At 54.7% G+C, this 18,317-nt stretch overlaps 1 protein-coding gene across 7 annotated transcripts in view; it reads right to left on the reverse strand.

Annotated features, from left to right (window-relative positions):
* KATNIP (katanin interacting protein) overlaps positions 1 to 18,317 on the reverse strand; it is a 183,259-nt gene that overhangs the window by 16,014 nt on the left and 148,928 nt on the right. For 6 of the 7 annotated variants that reach the window (XM_087869345.1, XM_087869348.1, XM_045775225.2 and 3 more), the window contains 5 exons: positions 16,829 to 17,696; positions 10,240 to 10,968; positions 9,227 to 9,432; positions 6,977 to 7,055; positions 973 to 1,150 (listed from right to left, as the gene is read on the reverse strand). In XM_087869345.1, coding sequence (XP_087725471.1) covers positions 973 to 1,150; positions 6,977 to 7,055; positions 9,227 to 9,432; positions 10,240 to 10,968; positions 16,829 to 17,696 — 2,060 coding nt within the window. Of the gene's footprint in view, positions 1 to 972; positions 1,151 to 6,976; positions 7,056 to 9,226; positions 9,433 to 10,239; positions 10,969 to 11,613; positions 11,701 to 16,828; positions 17,697 to 18,317 lie in introns of all 7 variants that reach the window. The other variant, XM_087869360.1, reaches the window with a different exon arrangement.

Here is an 18,317-nt window from a genome sequence, read left to right on the forward strand (position 1 = left end):
GTCAGTGGTTAGGTGCATGGCTGTTGGTCTCCCATGGACCTCTGTTCAGATGACTCTTAGTCTGGGTGACTTCTGGCCAGTTTTTAATCTTTCCGTAGCTCAGTTTCATTTGTAAAGTGGGGGCCTCTTAGGACCATTTGAGGCATAAACGGATGAGTATCTGTAACCTGCTTAGTGGAGCCCCAGAGTCTGGCATTTATTTGGGGCTCCAGGAATAGCCGCTATAATTTTATTATCATTCCTATTGTAATTGGAGAGGTTAAGAGACTTACTAGCTGGTAAGGGGCAGAGCCAGGATTGGAACTCTCATCCCTCTGAGCCCTCCAGGCAGAGTCCAGGCCCGGCAGCTGTCCTGAGCAGGGGGCCAGCACCCGTGACGGGAGCGTGGACTGATGCTATTATCCCAGGCTTGCCCTCTTCTTGACTGGCCCCAGTCTGGGCTGATGAAATCAGACAAAAGCGGAGAGGAAAGCGCCCACAGAGGACTGCGGAGACTTGGACTTCCGGAGCCATCCCCTCCCACCATGAGCAATGGCAAGCTTTGGGTTCCTCGTGTTCAGAGGCAGAGACGGCACAGCGAAGGACTGCCAAGCTCTCGCCGGTGTTCCGGGCCCCATGCTGAGCGTGCTGGAGATCACACAAAGCACGACTGTGTCTGGGAGCAGGAGAACCCTGCCCACTGCTTCCGGCCCTGTGGCCCTGGAAGGGGGTCATCTCCCTTTCCCAAGCCTTGGTTTCCCTTGAGTCTAAAATAGGAAGACCACAGACCCCATGGGGTGGCTGCGGAAGGTGGAACAGGGAACACAACTTGATGTTTGAATCTGGAGTCAAAGATGAAGAGCAGGTCCCCGAGCCCCCGCTCTGCATCTGAGCCTGAGTGACCCCGCCTCTCGGGCTGAACGTGTTCCGTTGCTCGTGGTGGGAGGGGATGGCTCTGGGAATCCGTGCAGGCGGCTTCTCACAGACACTTACTTGTCCAGGGTCCGGGAGTCATCGGTGTACTCAGGGAGGTCATTTAGGTCTCTGGGGGAGGCCGAGATCTGGTGCAGGCTGACGGGCAGTGCCTGGCCGTCCTTGCCCACCACTTCCAGGCCCGTGAGCCCCAGGTAGTGCGGGTCCCCCCAGGAGGCGGTGAAATTCAGCTGGAGGCCTGTAACAGGAGGAAGAGTGGCCCATGAACACCAGAGGTTCCGGACAAGGGCCCACAACGGAGACGGGAAAAGGAGCAACCTTGAGCCTCTACCAACTTGAAAACCCAACTCAGATGAAAGCGTCTTCAGAGCAGGCTCTCTACCTCTTCTTTTAGTGACCCTCGGGCCTGGGACACTGCTGATGTTCTAGAAATGTCTGCAGGATGAATGGACCAGTATTGTTTAAACCTGCACATGGGGGGCACCTGGGTGGCTCAGTCGATTAAGTGTCTGTCTTCGGCTCAGGTCATGATCGCAGGGTCCTAGGATCGAGTCCCATGTCGGGCTCCCTGCTCAGTGGGGAGTCTGCTGCTCCCTCTCCCTCTCCCCCCGGTCATTCTTTCTCTGTCTCTCACTCCCTCTCTTTCAGATAAATAAATAAAATCTTTAAAACCCACACACAGCCCTGGATCCTTTCTCCTGCATCCATCATGTTGCCCCTCCTCCCCGGCCCATGCTGAACACCCTGGCGTGGCTTCCCATGCTGCTTGGCCAACAGGCCTTGTCCGTCTGGCTTCTACCTACTTGTCTAACCTCATATTATACCTTGTCTTATACCAGGGAGCGTGGCTCTGCCCAGTCTTTCAGTCATTCTTATTTCCATCCCTCTCTCCTGGCACAGGGCCTTTGCCCGTGCTGTTCTCTCTGGAACTCACATGGCCTCGTTGTGCTCACCCTTCAGATCCCAACTCACTTCCCTAGGGAAGCCCTTCCGACTTCTCTGAGCGCATCAAACCTCCATCCACAGCCTGCCGTGTCACCGTGAACTTCCACTTCCATGCCCTGGTCACCGCCGTGATCTTGTGACCATTTGGTACATAGCCATCTGCCCTGCCAGAGGTGAACTCCCTGAGGGCAGAAACCCCAACCGATCTGCTAGACCTTTGTGTCCCCAAAGCCTGGCACAGTGCCTGACACGTAGCAGGAGCGCGGTCCAGATGGAATGTTTAAATAAGCAACTGCATGCAAGCAGCTATGTCAATACAACACATAAGAAATGGACATTTTATACAAATTGGGCACTATCGCGAGACTTCCTGGGATCCAGGGTAAGCAAGTGTTTTACTGATACCCCCATGTTTCTGCCCCTGCCTCACTCCTGCTCCATGGGAGACCATCTGGAAGTGACCCTCCGTGGTCCTGGGGCAATATGGCCCAGGCGAATCATCCATTTGCCCAGAGAGCTCAAACTGAATGAAGCCCTTGGTCAGGTCCTATCAGATATCTGGCTAGAACTTCTCTTTCCTTACTGGTCTCCCGTTAGAGCAGAACCAAACCCAGTGACTCTCTACCCTGTAAGAATCTGGAGCCTCTTTTAGCACCCTTTGGGGGGCTGCTATTCAGAAGATTCACACCCTTTGCAACTTTCAGGATGTCATGTGGTCCCACCTAATTGAGCTCAGGTGTGGAGGCAGAAGCCCAATGAGGCCAAGCCACCCAGTCTCCCTGGAGCTCGGCTTCCTCTCCTACACACCTGTCATTTCCAATATAGGTTTGGTAACTCAGCCACAGGTCCTTCTGCTCTCCATGGTGCTGAAGCAGCACGGAGAGCATCCTGGGGGCAGGTGGAAAAGACATGCGGCCAGCATGGTACTGGGCACATCCTAGCTCCTCACGGCACCAACGGCATGCAAAATGGCCACACGTTCTTTGCAACGTGACTTTGCAGCTTCTCCCATCCAGAAGCGGGGGTCCATTTCTCCACTCCCGGAATCTGGGGCACGTGATGTGCTTTGGCCAATGGGAGAGACGCAGAGCTGGTGCGCGCAGAGGACGGAAAGCGCACTTGGGAGTCCTGCCGTGTGAAGGAGCCGGGCGCGCCCGGTCTCCCTGTCACTCCGGCCAATAGCCTCCCAACTGCTGGACATGGGAGAGGAGACATCCAAGGTCATTTGGCCGTCAGCCCATCTGCCAGCTGACCGGACCCGTGAGCAGACCCAGGAGAGGCCGTCGAGCCAGTGATTATGAGCTGATCATGGATTAAACAGTGGTTGTGCGAAAGCCACTCAGGTCTGGGTTGGTTTGGTTTGCGGCAAAAGCTGATCGATACACTCCTTTTCATCCTGAGTCTCTGTTCAAATGTCATCTCCTCAGAGAGGCCTTCCCTGACCGCGCTCAAATGGCAACCCCCCCTGCTGCCTCCCCGCTTTATTTTTCGTCACAGCACTTGTCACTACCCAACAACGTATTTTCCATTCCTTTGCTTGTGTGTTTTCTCGTCTTTCCCACTAAGTTGGAAGCTCCCTGAGGGGAGGAGTTCTGTTGACTCTGTGCACTGTTGGACCCCCAGAGCCTAGAACAGTGTCTGGAAAACAGATGGTCAATAAAAGTTTTTTTTCCCTTTTAAATAAATGATGGATTGAAAAGTAGGTATTCAGTAGATAAACACAGGTAAATGAATTAAAGTAAAATCACTGAGTTTCCCCAAATTCATAGTTAATGGTAAACAAATCAGAGGTCAACACATTGCAAAATCTCTGGGGAAGCTTCCATTAGAGTGAAGACAATCAGCCCATAGCAGACAGACAGATAGGACAGTTCCATAGAACAATGAATGCCATGACAACAAGAAGGCGTGGGTAGGGAGTGACTGAGTGGAGTAGCCAGGGTAAGGGAGGGAACTCTCTGAGGTGGTGGCACCCGAGCTGAGACCCGAGTGATGCGTAGGAGGCCGCCATTCCTCAACATTCCTGGAAGAACATTCTAGGCTGAGAGGACAGCAAGGGCACAGGCTCTGGGATGGGAAAAAATCTGACCTGTGGTTAGAACCAAGTCATCAAGGGGAGCAGTGGGGGGAAATGAGGTGCAAAGCATTGGGCAGGGTCTAGATCAGGCCATGGAGTCTGGATTTTCTTCTCTCTGCGGTGGGGTGTCACTGGAGGGTTAGACTTTGAAGCAGGGGGCTGACTCGATCCCCTCTGCATCTTGGGAAGTGTACTCGGGTTGGGGGTTGGGCTCTCCAGGGAGACCAGGCTGTTGTGATACCAACTGCGCTGGACAAGGGGTGGTCCTCCTGGAAACGGGGAGAAGCAGACAGACTCAGGATCTGTTTTGGAGACAGCACAGTCAGAATGCTCAGCGGCTTGTGCAGAAGTGAGGGAAAGAGATGACGTTGTTGACCCAAGCGACAGAGTGGCTGTGGGTACTGACCCCGAGGGGCAGAGTGCATGGAGGTGAGGGAGGGAGTGGATCTGGATGAGGGGATCACTGTGAGGGAGAAATGCCACCTCCCCCAGGGAAAACAGGAGGCAGCCCCCCAGCCTCTCCCCAGCCGCCCCTCTGCTGGCCTGGCATGCCGAGCTGCAAGGACATCTAATTTGGGGTTGCTCCAAAAGTGCCTGCTCTCCTGTTTGAGCTAATATTCACGTTCCATATTCATTTTCCTCTGGTGTATCAATTAGTATTTATATAAATGGAAATTAATTTTGTTATTTCTCTCCCACGTTTCAACTCTCTCAGCTACTTTCCTATTCATCACTGCTGATATTTGCAAAACGCCCAAAATTAGTGTCATCTGCAAATTAGCAAGTCATATATCCCCTTTCAAAACATTAATAGGATTGGCCATATTTACCAACCCTGGCGCATCCCCCCGGGTCATGTTATCAAAGTGCTCTCCATTTGCACAGGCTGGTGAAGTGGGTTTAGAATTTTAGACAGTGCGGGGAGAACAAAAAGGCTCAGAGGAGAGCGATTCAGAAATCACACGCCTCCAAAAGTGCAGAGGATGCTTGGTCAGGACGTTCTTCTTCCTACTGAGTAGAGAAGCAGACATCGCATGTTCCCTACAGCAGAAAGGGCTCTGAGCTCTGCTCTGGGCAACACTCCCGAAGGTACTAGAATACATTTCTGAGAAAGGTCAGAAGCTGGTTCAGCAGGAAGGACATTTACAGACAGCATCTTTGGGGAAATCATCAGATGAAGGGGACAGTGGCTGCTTCGAGGCCAACCTTCCTTCCTTTCCTGGCTGTGGCACTCCCACCTCCACCAGAGCATGACTGGGTGGTTGACCCCTCGCCTGGGGCTCCAGGGATGGGCTCTGACCCAGGCCTGGCCAATCCGTGCTTAGTATCTCACACTCCCGCCCTCCCCGCCATGGTGAGCCACAGTGATTGGTTTGTGGATAGGCAAGTGACCCAAGCCAGGCAGGGGAGACCTGATTTTGGGCCGACTGTTGGCCTCAATGGGAACAGAAGCTCTCGCATGTACCAGGGTACCAACGGGAGAAAAGGCAAGAGAGAGTGACAGGGCAGAGGGTGGGAGGGAGACACCAAGGCTTGATGACGTCATTTGCACCCCTGGATCCGGCTGTATGGACCGAATAAGAACTGAGTGTTGGGGAGATAAGGCAGGGGTAGCCTCCACTTGGTGCCCGCACGGGAGACGAAACCAAGCCCCAAACCAGGCTCTCGTCTGCACTAGGCTGGTTCCAGAAATTCTCTGTTGTCTCCGAGTAATTGAGAGAAACTGAGAGAGTGTTCTGGAATGTAAGGAGCTGTGAGGATTCAAAGCAAGGCACCTTCCCCTCTTCTAAGAGGGGATTTGTCTTTGTGCTGTGAGGCGGGGAGAGATGGTTCTTGCTGGGCACATGGGCAGGCTTCCCGGGGAGGACGGGGGTGACAGCAGGGCCTCAAGAAGGGGGTGCAGAGGATGCTGTGGGGTCTCACTCCCACCCCTGGGACCGAAGGGCTCATTCTTCCAGTGGAGGGGAGTGCTGAGGGCTGATGTCTCACAGCTGAGTCCACCCACGTGCACTGCCCTTGGCCTTGCCCCTCCCTAGGGGCAGCCCACATCCCGAAACGGGTAGATACAGGCGTATAAGCGCCTGGGCCCCTCACTCAACTCAGGACCTCTCCCCGGGCCTTTGCAGCTCCAGAGGCCTTGAGGTGACCGAACAAGGCCCAATTCCTCCCTCTGACCCTCCCCCTTGCTGCCCTCCCTCAAGAGCACGCCCCGGGGAACTCTAGCTGCTGTGACTGCCAAGAGCTGGCTGACAGCCTCCTTAACAGGGAAGGGGAGGGCGATCAGTCAACCAGGACCTCGGGCCTGAAGATGCCCCAGGACACAGGGCAGTGCTGGCGGGTGGTGCACAGAGTGAGGGAGGACCTGGCTGGAAGGGTCAGCAGGGAAAAGAAGAGGGAACAGACTCAGTGAAGCCCAGATGGGATCTGCTCAGAGGCCACAAACTGGCAGCCGGCTGGCTGAACATACATGTGTTTTGTTTGGCTCATATGGTGTTTTAAAATATTATAAAATTAGTCACCAACACTTAAAAATTTGGAGATTTCACATAAATACCCAGATTTCTGTCTTCTCAGAAGACCCAGCACCCTGGGCTAGGATTCCTGCCGCCCCCGCCCCACCTGGAACAGGGAAGAGGCATGTTTTCTTTGTGTACGCGTCGGTGTTTGAAGGGCAGCCCAAATCACGGGACTGGCAGATGCCTTGGGTCTCTTCTCTTATGTCTGCTTGTCCTCTGCTTTCTGGGCTCTAAGGTCACAGCACAACTAACACATAAGGTGACTGCATACCAAACTTGAAAGTGTCCTTCTGGAAAAGCCTACTGCAGGGAGGTATCCCTCCTCCAAAGTGATGGCGGACCTGCTGGGGCCAGTGAGCCCAGGCCAGGCTGTGTCAGCCCCCACTCGTCCCGCAGTGTGGCATCTGTGTGCAAGGTACAACCTGCCTGACTGTCCGAGGAATCTCTGCCCCTGGTGGCCATGACTCCCCCCTGGCCCCTGATAGTCCTCCTGCCACCGGACACTCTCCCAAGACAGGATACTCACAGATCCCGTGGTAGATGCCCGGCTCTGGCGTAGTTACTTCGGGGGCAGGGGGACTGGATGGCAGCTCTCGCCCGGGGACCTGTGCACGGGTTGGAGGAGAAGCAGAGGGAAAGGAGGTGATTTTAGTGATACTCGCACAGCTGGTTGGCCATTCTCCCAGATGCTATATGCACCCCGAGCCCCAGGGAACCCCTCGTGTCTTTTTGTGCATTTTCTGCCACTGTGGAAGCTCTGTCACTGGTAACATGGCCAGACCCAGAAACCCTTGTGTGTCTGTGTCCCCGCCAGCAGCTCTTACTGGTAGGGGAGGAGTTGGACACCACCAGCTAAGGTGATCAGGATTTTCTGGAACAGGGAAGGACCCAACAGATGTTTACCTAAGGAGCTGGAGGAAGGAGGGAGGGAGAAGGGTCAGGAGGGAGGGATGGAGGGACGGAGGGGGGAAAATTCAACTGCAGAGAGTGGCTCTCAACCCGAGGCCTGGGCATCTGCATTTTTAAAGTTCGTCAGGTGATCGGCATGGGAGGCCGGGATAAAGCAGCCCTGGTCTGGAGGCGGTTGGAGTGGGCAACCGCACCCCACTGTATACATTTTGCTCCTTAGACGTCTACGCTGTAAGTTAGGGCAAAAGGGCCTTTACGACATTGCAGACAAGGAAGCTAAGATGCAAAAGGAAGGGAAGCTGGTTGCCTGGACGTGAGAGTTTCGGTGGGGATGGTGTTTCAGTCCCAGGAACAACGGTGCCCTCGGCCCAGCCCCTAGACACAGCCTCCTGAGGCCCTTTCTTGCCTGGCTGTGGGTGGAGAGTGAGGAAGGTGGCCTGCCAGGGGTATTCACGATGCCGAGCAGCCTTGGGTCACCAGGGAAGGCCGCTGCCCTGACACCCATGTGCCTTCTCTTGCCTTCCCTGGCTCCCTGCCCTCCCGGAGCCTCCTGGGACGCTCCCTGGTGGGTGCGCTGACCTGGATACCCAGACAGGTGGGGTGCAGCTCCAGCCCTGTCGCTTTCTAGGGGTGAGCCACTGGCTTCCCAGAACTTGGGTTCCTCGTCTCGGAGACAGAGAGAAGGATTCCTCCCTGTCCTTCACAGGCTGGATATGATCAGAGAGCCTTAGAGGCATTTGGAAAGTGCTGGGCACATAAAAGGCTTCAAGGTCAGCTTCCGACTGGAGACCCAGGGATCAGATCCAGACCACAGACCTGCTGTGGCTCACAGAAGGTTTGAAAGCATTTCCACTTGGTTGCCAACAGTTTTTAATTGGGACGTTTTCCATAAAAACCCAGATTTCTGGCTTCTCTTGAGAAAAATCAGGAGAATATCAAGATGAACTACCAACTCCTATCTGTCCTGAGAAGCAGGGGGCTCTGCACTCCTCAGTCTTGCATGACACTTGCCTGGCCCCTGTGGGTTTTTTACCCCCCAGTGAACACCGTGGGATCTGCACACCATAGCCCCATGACCTTGCTGGGCCCCGCCTCCTGTCCTTTGGTTTCCAGCTGTCCCCACTCCCCTCCTCCACCCTCTGTAGCCAGCTTCTCTTTCTCCTTGGGGCCTCAAGAACCCTGGGGGCCCTGGGTCTCCCAATTCCTGGTCCTTCACTTGGACCGGCCCTTCCCTCGAGGGTGGTCTTTCATTTCTTAAAAAATTGCTTTATCAAGTTAAAAACACAGATCTTGGAGACATGCATGCAAGTTCTAGCCTGGTTACTCTCCTGCTGTGTGTCCTTGGGCAAGTCACTTAACCTGTCTGAGCCTTGGTTTCCTACATGGGGATACTGATGATCTCTACCTGCAAGGGTGGGTCACGTGGTAACACGGTGCTGATGGATTGCCACACGTGTGCAGGAACGGATGGCTGAGACGATCATTACTTTAATTCTCAGCCTGCCTATTAAAAGCATTTCTAGTCCTTTCCATCAAAAACAACAGTGAGTGATCAAAACACAACCCAAAGCAAAGACCCCCCCGAGACTGCCAACCCCTAAATCACAGAGACAACGCAGAACTGATTTCTCCTAGCTTTGATTAAAATTTGAATACTTTCTTCACTTTGCTTAAAAAAAAATAAAAAAATAAAACATAATTAGAGAATGAAATATGACACAGAGGACCAAAAAATGAAGTAGAAAAATGGGAAATGTCAACACAGTAGCACCAACAGCTTAAAGGCTATCCATCTTTATTCCTCCTGCTCCACTCGGAGCCAGGAGGAGAAATCTCTCCAGGGGGCTCCCCTCCCCGCCAGTCCTACCCGGTCCTCAGCCCAGGGGCCGGCCTGGGTGTAGGGCCTGTCCTCCCCATCGCTGCCAGCGGTGCTCGGCCTCCTTCGCGTCTCCTCGTTCTGCAGGGTGTAGGGGCTCTCCACGTCCACGTCAAAGGTCTCATCAGAGCAGAATATGGCCTCCAAAATGTCATCGTCAGTCGTGAATAAGATGGTGTCTCCAAAGTGCTCTGGGGCTGGGTGGGATACCACGGAGACAGGAAGTGTCAGCTGGCTCCAAACCCCCATGGCGTGGAGAGCAGGAACCCAGACCCATCCACCTCTGTGCTATAAAACCCCCACCCACCGACAGCTCCTGATTTGTGTTAGGAAGCCTTCCTTGTGATTACTCACACATTTGCAAGTGAAATTCACATGGCCCGGGAGCCACTTAGACCTAACGAAGGGATCTAACCTAATGACAGTCATCGCGATCCGTCAGGAAACGAACCGCTTCTTAGGTGTGGGGGAGGTACCTTAGCAGATGCTGTTGGGGCCTCACCCAGGGGCCTGCTGACCCCTTTTTGGGGGCTGGAGGCTTGCCTGGAAGGGCGTGGGAGTTACACCCCCAACCCGGGGAGCCCTGCTGCTCTGCCTTGAGGCAGGACGGATCCCGCAATTTCTCCTCCAGACCCCTTGCGGATCAGGCTGAGACCCGGCCTCCCCCAACCGCTATCCTTGCCTGGCGTCTCCCCATTCCTATCCTGTCTCCCTCCTTGCACCACAGGTTCTCCTGGGAGCGCCCCCTCAATAGCTCACTCGCAGAAGAATTCCCCCTTCTCTGACTCAGGCGCTAGGGAAGCTGAGTAAGGCTGGTGCCCGGGGGAGGAGTGTAAACGAGGTCAGCTCTCCCACCCGCATGCTGCAAAAAGCGAGGAGTGAGCCAGGCCCAGGAAGAGGAGAGACCCATCTGTCACTGGCTAGCCAGGGCCTTTAGTTTTTCCTCAGAGCCTCAGCGGGTAGCAGGTAGGGGCTTCCAGAACGTTCTTACAGACATACTCTACCTCCTGTCAGGGTCCCCGAGGCCTTGGCGATCTCTCCTTTAAAGATGCACTGTGCATCTAACAGCATGGTGATGTCCTTCACGCCACGGAAGGAATGTATCCGAGATTTATTGTAGTTCCAAATTCGGATCAGGGCGACTTGGCAAGGGTGCACGAAATCTATGGAGATGGAGTGGGGCTTGCCCAGCGTGAAAGGGGCCAGCCAGACGTGCATGTCGTCCTGGGTCCTGTTCACCCCGTCGATGAGGTTGGTGACCACGCGGGGGTCTTTCCCGTAGGCTGGTAAAACATTGATGTCCGGGGGGTCCGCGTGAATGTTCGCGATCTGCACCGGCTCCCCCTCTGAACTGAATATTTCTATTCCGTTAAGGCCGACATAGTGCCTGTCCCCCCACGTCGACTTGATGTCGATGACCAGGCGCTGTCCATAAGGCAAGACGGGGATTTCAAAGTCGCTCCCGTCGTCCGTGTCTGCGGAGCTGTCCTCCGGCCCTCTCCTTGGCTCCGGCTTCTCCTCCTTCCCGGGGGGCAGCTGGTTGCTGTGGCGGCTGCCCTTCTGCTGCTGTTGGAGGAACTCGTCCAGGATGTCGCCCTGCAGCTCCACGTTGGAGATGCGTCCGCGGTGGGAGCGGTCAAAGGCGCTGAGGGAGTCCCAGGACTCGTGCAGCGCGTGCTCCTTCTCACTGCACCACCGGGGCCGCGGCGGCGTCTTGGCGGGCCGGGTGTCTTCTGCAAGAACACGGGGGGGAGGTGAGCCCCATTAGCGGCATGTGTGCGAGTGGGGACCTCTACGGATGGTCTCAACGGGGGCTCTCGGCTAGGTGGGGTCGCCCTCCGGGGGACATTCAAAAAATCAGGGCGGTTGCTCTTGGCTCTCTCTCAATGCCTGGAGGCCCTGTGGGCCTTTGACAGGTGGACCGGGATGTTCATCCCTTGCCCCGCATGGGGACAGTCGGGGCCCCCATCACACACCAATATTCAGGTCGGTAAAAAATCGATTATGGTTACCCAAGTCTAGAATCTGGTTGTTTTGCAAAAAGCGAAGAAGTTTTCAATACACTTGGGATTTTCTAAGAGGGAGACACCCCCCCCCCCCATGCAAGTCAAGGGCAGACCTTTCGTTGTGTGAGAACCTCTGCGAGAAGCCATTCTGCACGTCAGAGACACACGATGGGCGGGGGTGGGGGGATGGGGGGGCAACGCCTGAGTCAGCATCCAGAGGGGCAGCTCTGAGGCTGTCACATCACGTGACTCTGACGGTGGTTTTAAAGACTGCCTGATGGCAGGTGGAAGGCTCGTGAATGTTAGATGGGAAAAAAGCCAGCTACGCTCTTTTGGCTGCAGCAAACCCGGGTATGGGCGGTGTGAACCAACGTGTTAGCATGCTCCTTCCTGGGTGGTGAGGAGGAAGGACTTCCAGCTTCCTCTTGATCACCCGATCTTCTAAGTTCCCCAGATGTATTAATTTTATAATCAGGAAAAAGTGCTATGAGGAATGCCAACAATACAGGTAAGGAATGTACTCCTATGTGTGGCTAGGCTGGCTTGGAGAACAGAAGCCTGTGTCCCCAGCACATGGACAGCGTGGGCCTGGCCCTCAGAGGGTCGGCTCTGAAGGCCACACTCTCCTCCCTGTAGAATAGAAAAGCCCCGGCATGTGCCCCCACAGCAGCCTGTCCTCACTAACTGCCACGTAAGGGTGTCATTCTGGAAAAACAGCAACTGATGACACGGACGTTCTGTTTTTCCTCCTTTCATATCGGACTGTGCCCTGCACTCTATTTTCTGCCTGTCTCCTAGGGTGCCTGGCTCCATCAATTATCCTCTCTCTCCAGAACCCTCCATCACCCCTTCCCCACTGGCACCTTGCCCTCTCTCCGCCTGCAGACACATATAAATCTCTCCTATCGGAAAGAAAAAGGAAGCCGGACCTGATCTCGTGGCTTCCTCCAACTGCCGCCTGATTTTCTCCTTCCCTTGGCTGCAGCCCCTGCGCCCCTCTCACTCCCACCCTCCCTCAACCCCTGTAACCGGGGCCCCCTTTGCAGAGTTACTGGTTTGGCCCCCCCAAGCCCCACCTGCCCTTCTCCTGATCTTCCTTTCGGGATCCCCCCACCATCAGACCATCCAGATTAGACAAATGCTGACAGTGTGCTTCCAGGCTGGGACAGGAACTACAGAGAGAGAGGGGCTCTCTTTAGACTGGTGCCCCTTGGTGGCAGGATGTTGGATGTGGGTGTGCAGTGCCGGTGGCCAGTTGGCTACACTGTGGGCGGAGCCTGCCTGACAATGAAGCCAACACAGGGAATGAGAGCCAAGAGATGGAGAGAGTCCCGATGATGTCATCTGAGCCCCTGGATGCAGCCATGCCTGAAGTCAAACCCCTGGTGGCTTTCCATCCCTTGCCTTCATATGAGTCCTCTCATTCCCACAACCCTCCACAGAGCTGACTTTCTGGGAGTACACAATGACTCTGAGTACCCAATCCTTTCTCGGTCCTTGTGCTTGACATCCCCGGCGAAGCTCTTCCACCAGACAGTCCCTCCTCTGCCGGCTCAGGAGCATTTGCACTTCTGGGCTCTCCACTGCTCCTGCTGCCCGCCTCCCCACGCTGGGGCCCTACCCTGAGCTTCCGCCTGACCCCATCCGGTCCTTTCTCAACATTGCCCTCCCTCTCTGACCTCACCCTGCCAGCTCCTGGTTGCCAGGCAGGCACTGCTCAATTTTCTAGGTCAAGTTCTGGCTTCTCTCCCCTAGCCACCACCTTGCGGTTCCAAGGACCCCTCCAAAGGTCCAGACATATCCACTGTGTGCCTGAAAGGGAATTTGTCACCAACTCCTCCAACTGGCATACTATCTCCATCAGCTGGGCATGAAGAACATCTTAACTCCTCGCCATGCCCCCGCTCCCTGCCCCGGGCCCTCGGGTGGCCCCTCTGGCTTCTCTAACCTCACCTCACACCTTCGCCCTAATGATCAGCTCCACGGTGTTTCTGTTCCACGGACACAAGTCTCTTCCTGCCTAGCCCAGCTGTGCCCTCTGTCAGTTATGCTCTTCTCCCAGATCTCCGCGTGCCAGCCCTTCTTGGCTCCCTCCCTCCTTGGGGAGGACTTCTTTGCCCTGTTCCCTTCTGTGTCCCAGTGCCTGGCATAGGACGTGGTGCACAGAAGTGCTCAGTCCACATTTGCCGGCCCAGGGATGGATGGCTGGCATCACCATGACGCAACACCTGGGTTCAGGCCCGGGAGCGGAGGGACTCCCCCCACCACCTGTCAGCTCTGGTACACCTGTCCTCTCCCCTCCCCTCCTTCTCATCTGCCATTAAAAAAGACCCCAGGAGTTCCTTCCTTTCCTCCCGGCGTGAGGCTTAACATCTGGCAGAAGGAACTTCCCATATGGATCGTCATGACATCAGTTTATTGGGATTTGATTTCCACTGACTGAAATGAACGGCCTGGGTTGGTCTGCAAGTGAGCCGAGGAGAGCGAACAGACGTCATGTGTCAGGGACTCAGCCTGTGTGTCTCGGCCTGGGTGGGCAGGAAAGGCAGGACTCTGCTCTCATTCCGCACCTGCTTTCTGATTTATTCTCCCCGAGATGTATACTCGGGGTTTTGAAAGCGGAGAGGTGCAGGCTTTCTCCTGGATCTCTCGGATGTGACAGCAGGCTGAGAGCCCACGTTTCCCTCTGTCTGCAGGAGAACACACCACTCATTAGTCCCTGGGAGTGGGGGAGCTGCAGCGATCTGGGCTTTGTCTTGTCTGTGTCAACATTCCTACCCACAGCTTGGAATGGACACGAGAAAGCGGCTGCTTTAACCTGCAGTCGACACAGTTGGGAGGGGTACCAGTATGAGATGATGGGATTGATGATTTAAAACTACCCCTTGGTGGAGGTAAACAGGAGCTATGAAGTTCAAAACTCAGGCTTGTAAAAATCAACAGCACCACTGTGAGGTATATGCTAATCGTTCCTAAAACGGGAAACGAGAATGAACGTGGGGAGACACAACAGAGCCATGTGTGTTCAAGGTGAAAAGCCCTCCAGCCGCAGCTGATTGGACAAGGGGTGGACACCTGACCCACATCTGCCAATCAGTGCCTCCCCTGAGACTTTGGGAGCGAGAGCTGGGCAACTGTCACTCTTGGGCTTCGGGGCATCTCCTGCCCTGTGCACAGAGCAGAGAAAGCTGATCTCATGAGGAGGAGTGAGGGAAGGTGGCAGAGGCAGGGCCCAGCAGCCGTGGCAAGTCAGGGAGCAAAAATCTCCTGGGTGCCCCCTGGCTATCTGCTTCCTCCTTCCAATTTTAGGTGATGGGCAGCCACACTTTCTGGAGGTCCTGTGATCAAATTGGGCAGGTGCAATTTTATTCACCTCTAGCCAATGGACCCCTGATGCAGACGCTTCCAAAATGCAGATGACATTACAATGAGATGCTCTGGTGGACAAAAGGATTTCCGGGCTCTATCCTTCGGTGACAACACGACTCTAGCCCCAGGGAAGAACTCAGGCAGTCATTCATTCTACAAGCATCGTTGGAGGGCTCGGCCGGCGCCTTTCCTGAAGGGCATGGCTGTGGGATTTGGCTCTATGTAATGGGTAATTTAAAATTTCTAAGCAACTTTCCTTTCTAGCATGACTGGCTTAACAAGCATTAAATCTCCAGGGCTCGGTTCTCAATGTGTCATTAAGCCAAGCAGTGAAATGCCTGGAAAGAAATTAAAATGAGACCAAATCTTCTGAATGTGGACAAGTTAGAATAACACCCATCACCCCAGAGCTCCCAGAGGTTCTGTGGGTCTGTTTACCAGGGAGGCTCCGGATCGCCTGGCTCTCCCCGGTCGGGCAGCTGCGGAAATGGGCTGCCATAGGGTGAGTAGTTGGACGCGTGGATGCTGGAGCAGGATGGCCTGGGTTCAGATCCTGCTCTAACCCCTTCTGGCCGTGTGAGCTGAGGAAAGTTCTTTAAACCTCACATTTTGTCTGTCAAATGGGGCTGGCGTGAGAAGGAAATCATTTTTTTTTTTTTTAAGATTTTATTTATTTGACAGAGATAGAGACAGCCAGCGAGAGAGGGAACACAAGCAGGGGGAGCGGGAGAGGAAGAAGCAGGCTCCCAGCAGAGGAGCCTGACGTGGGGCTCGATCCCAGAACGCCGGGATCACGCCCTGAGCAGAAGGCAGACGCTTAACGACTGAGCCACCCAGGCGCCCCGAGAAGGAAATCATTTGAGTAATGTGCCTGGACGAGATGGTAACAGAACAGAGGCTGACCCGATTCCCTAGGGAACAGACACACTGGCTTCTCATACAGATTCACCAGGATGGGGGGAGGGGAACCACAGGGGTGGGGAAGGGACGATGAACAGCAGCGGCCGACGCCTGCCGCCGGCACTGTGCCAAACGCTGCACCACACGCAGACCCTCATCTCATCCTCCCAGGAGATGGGTATGGTTGGCGTCATTTCACAGACGAGGGAACTGAGGCTCGGAGGGGTGTCGGGACTTGCCTGTGGGGTGGGTTGGGGATGGGGAACCAGGATACACGCCCAGGCGGCTTGACTCTAGCGCTCGTGCTCCTGCGGGGTGCGGGGTGGGGCGGAACGCCATGCAGAGGACCCAGGATCTGGTGCTAGTGGGGCACTTCCCACATGCCAGGCTCTAGTTACTAAGTGACACCATCATCTTATTCATTCCTCAACACCGAGGAGGGGGAGGCGGTTTGTTCCCATTTTACAGATGAGGACGCCGAGGCTCAGAAAGTAGATGTGCCCAGCTCTGTAAGTCCCAGCCTAGAAGTAGCAGAGGCTGGATTCAAATGGTCTGAGGCCTAGCTGTTAGGCAGCGCACCTTCCCAGGAGCCAAATCTGAGTGCAAATATTTAGAGACCCAGCCTTTCAGATTCCTCAGATATAATCTACTGCAAAGTTAACGCACCAGGTGAGTCCTCCCAGCAGATTTTTTTTTTTTTTGACCCACATAGTGGTTTAAAAATAATCTCAATCCATTGCCCATACTGAAGAATATTCTACACTTCTGATTTCTCTTTATAAAAGGAGAAGGGAGACCTGGTACATGGGCCTTGCATTGCTGAATGCCAGAAAGCATTTCGAGTGGAGTAGCAGCTGCCCGTTTTAGATGGGCTGGCCCTCTCCAGTGCCACAGTCCTCACCACTCCTTATAGTACTTCCCCCACCCAGGCAAGTGCCAAGTGCTACTTCTCAACACGCTTGGTTATTTTTCTGATGGTACGGTTAAGAATAAAGGGAAGTCATTAGAGACCAATGTCTCCATCAGAGGCAGAATAACAAAGCCTAGATTGGAAAAGCCTCATGGCAAGAAAAATGGGCAAAGGAGCTGTAACTCGGTGGCAATGACAAATATATCGAGGAATTTAATGTGCAGAATGTCTTCCCATTCCACTCATGCCTGTCACCTCCATGGCCCCTGAGACAGTGAATTGAGAAGAAGCCCCCTGCTTTGCAGATGAGGAAACAGAGGTCCACGGAGCCAAATGGTATCATGCCAATCAGCAGCCCACGCTCGGCCAGGACGACAGCACCCACGTCAGACGGCTCCTCGCACTTACCTTTGCCAGTCGGCGGGCCATCGCTGTGACTGCTGATGAGGGTGTCCTTCCTCGGGCCCCTCCTCCCACTAGCAGGGTGCTCCCTGTTGGAGGGCTGGTTGAAGATGTCAAAGTCATCACAGACTTTGGGGGTCACCTTCTGGGCTCTCTCCCCAGCGATGACATTCCAGCTGCTCGGCCGCCCTGGCTCACGCCTGGGGCCTTTATCCCTGACATCCGCCTCTCTAGGAGCCTCCCCCACAGTGTCAGGGCTGGCGTCTGATGCAAGTCTGCCTTCCCAGTCCAGCGGCTTCTCAGGACTCAGCCAGAGGGGTTTTGGCTTCCTGCCTCCCTGCTTCCTGCCCTTCCCGGTGGCCGAAGGTTGCAACCATGATGGGGTTTTCGCTGGTGGCTCGGAGGCCTTTCTGCCCATGAGGTTTTCCAGCTGTTGGGCCAGTGAGATCTCTGGGTCAAGGGGAGGGCATTCCACAGGCGGGCAGAGGGGGGGAGCCCCCGGCACGCCACCCGTCAAGGCTGGGGCTGCCGAACAGCTTGCGTCTTCATCTAACTTGGACAAGCTGTCCTTCGTGCAGTCGGGAGGATTCATCTTTCCGCCAAGTAACGTTCCTTGGGAAGAAACCTTCACATCCACTACTGCTCCAGCTGGTGGAGAGAGCTCCCCATCTGTGCCAGCCACCTTGCAGGCCTCTCGGCTTTCTCCCGAGGGGGCACGCAGGGCCCTTCCCCTGCTCTCATCCTGCTCCTGTTTGAGGCCCACCAGGATGCTCCGGTCAGCGGGGGCCTCTCCACCTCCTTTGTCTAACGTGCCATCAAAGATGAGGTTTTTATTGACGTAAAGCTTCACATTCTTGGCACCGATGTCAAGATCCTGAAAACACAAGATTTAACAAAATGAAGCTGCGTGGCATCGGGCTAACGTATCGAAGTTTGGAAGTAGGAGATCAAAAAGAAACATGGGGGATGCTAGAAATGCAAGCTTTAAAAAAATAACTATAGCGCCTGGGATGTTAAATAAGGCTAGTGTCATTTTTGTGTGAACGCTTCCGTACTCTCTAAATCAAAGGACGCTCACAAAGAGCCCGATTGCTGCCTCCGCACCGTTACTCCCTGCTGGGACACTGGTAACAGCCTGCTAATTGGTCTGCCTGCTTCCTGTCTCTTGCTTCCTTCAACCTCAACTTCACATTGCCAGAGTTCACTCTCTACAAGAGCAAAGCTGGCCCAGTCACTCCCCTTTGTGAAATGCTCCTTGTTCTTCACCGTCTGTTCTTTAATGCATGGTTCCTGGGACCTCTGCGTCAGGAAAGCCTGATGTGCACGTGAAATGCAGAGCCCCTGATTCCATGCGTGTCCTATTTTGGGTGCCCTGAAAGCAGAGCCTGAGGCAAGGGTTGAGTACAGGTGGCTTATTTGGAAGCTGTTCCCAAGAAGGAGTAGGGAGAGTAAGATAGGGCAGGAGAAAAGCCCCCAACAGTTTTTGAGCTGGTCC

Source organism: Ursus americanus, chromosome 2, assembly GCF_024610735.1.
Source record: "Ursus americanus isolate L20-20 chromosome 2, mUrsAme1.1.p, whole genome shotgun sequence".
In the NCBI taxonomy this organism is placed as follows: domain Eukaryota; kingdom Metazoa; phylum Chordata; class Mammalia; order Carnivora; family Ursidae; genus Ursus; species Ursus americanus.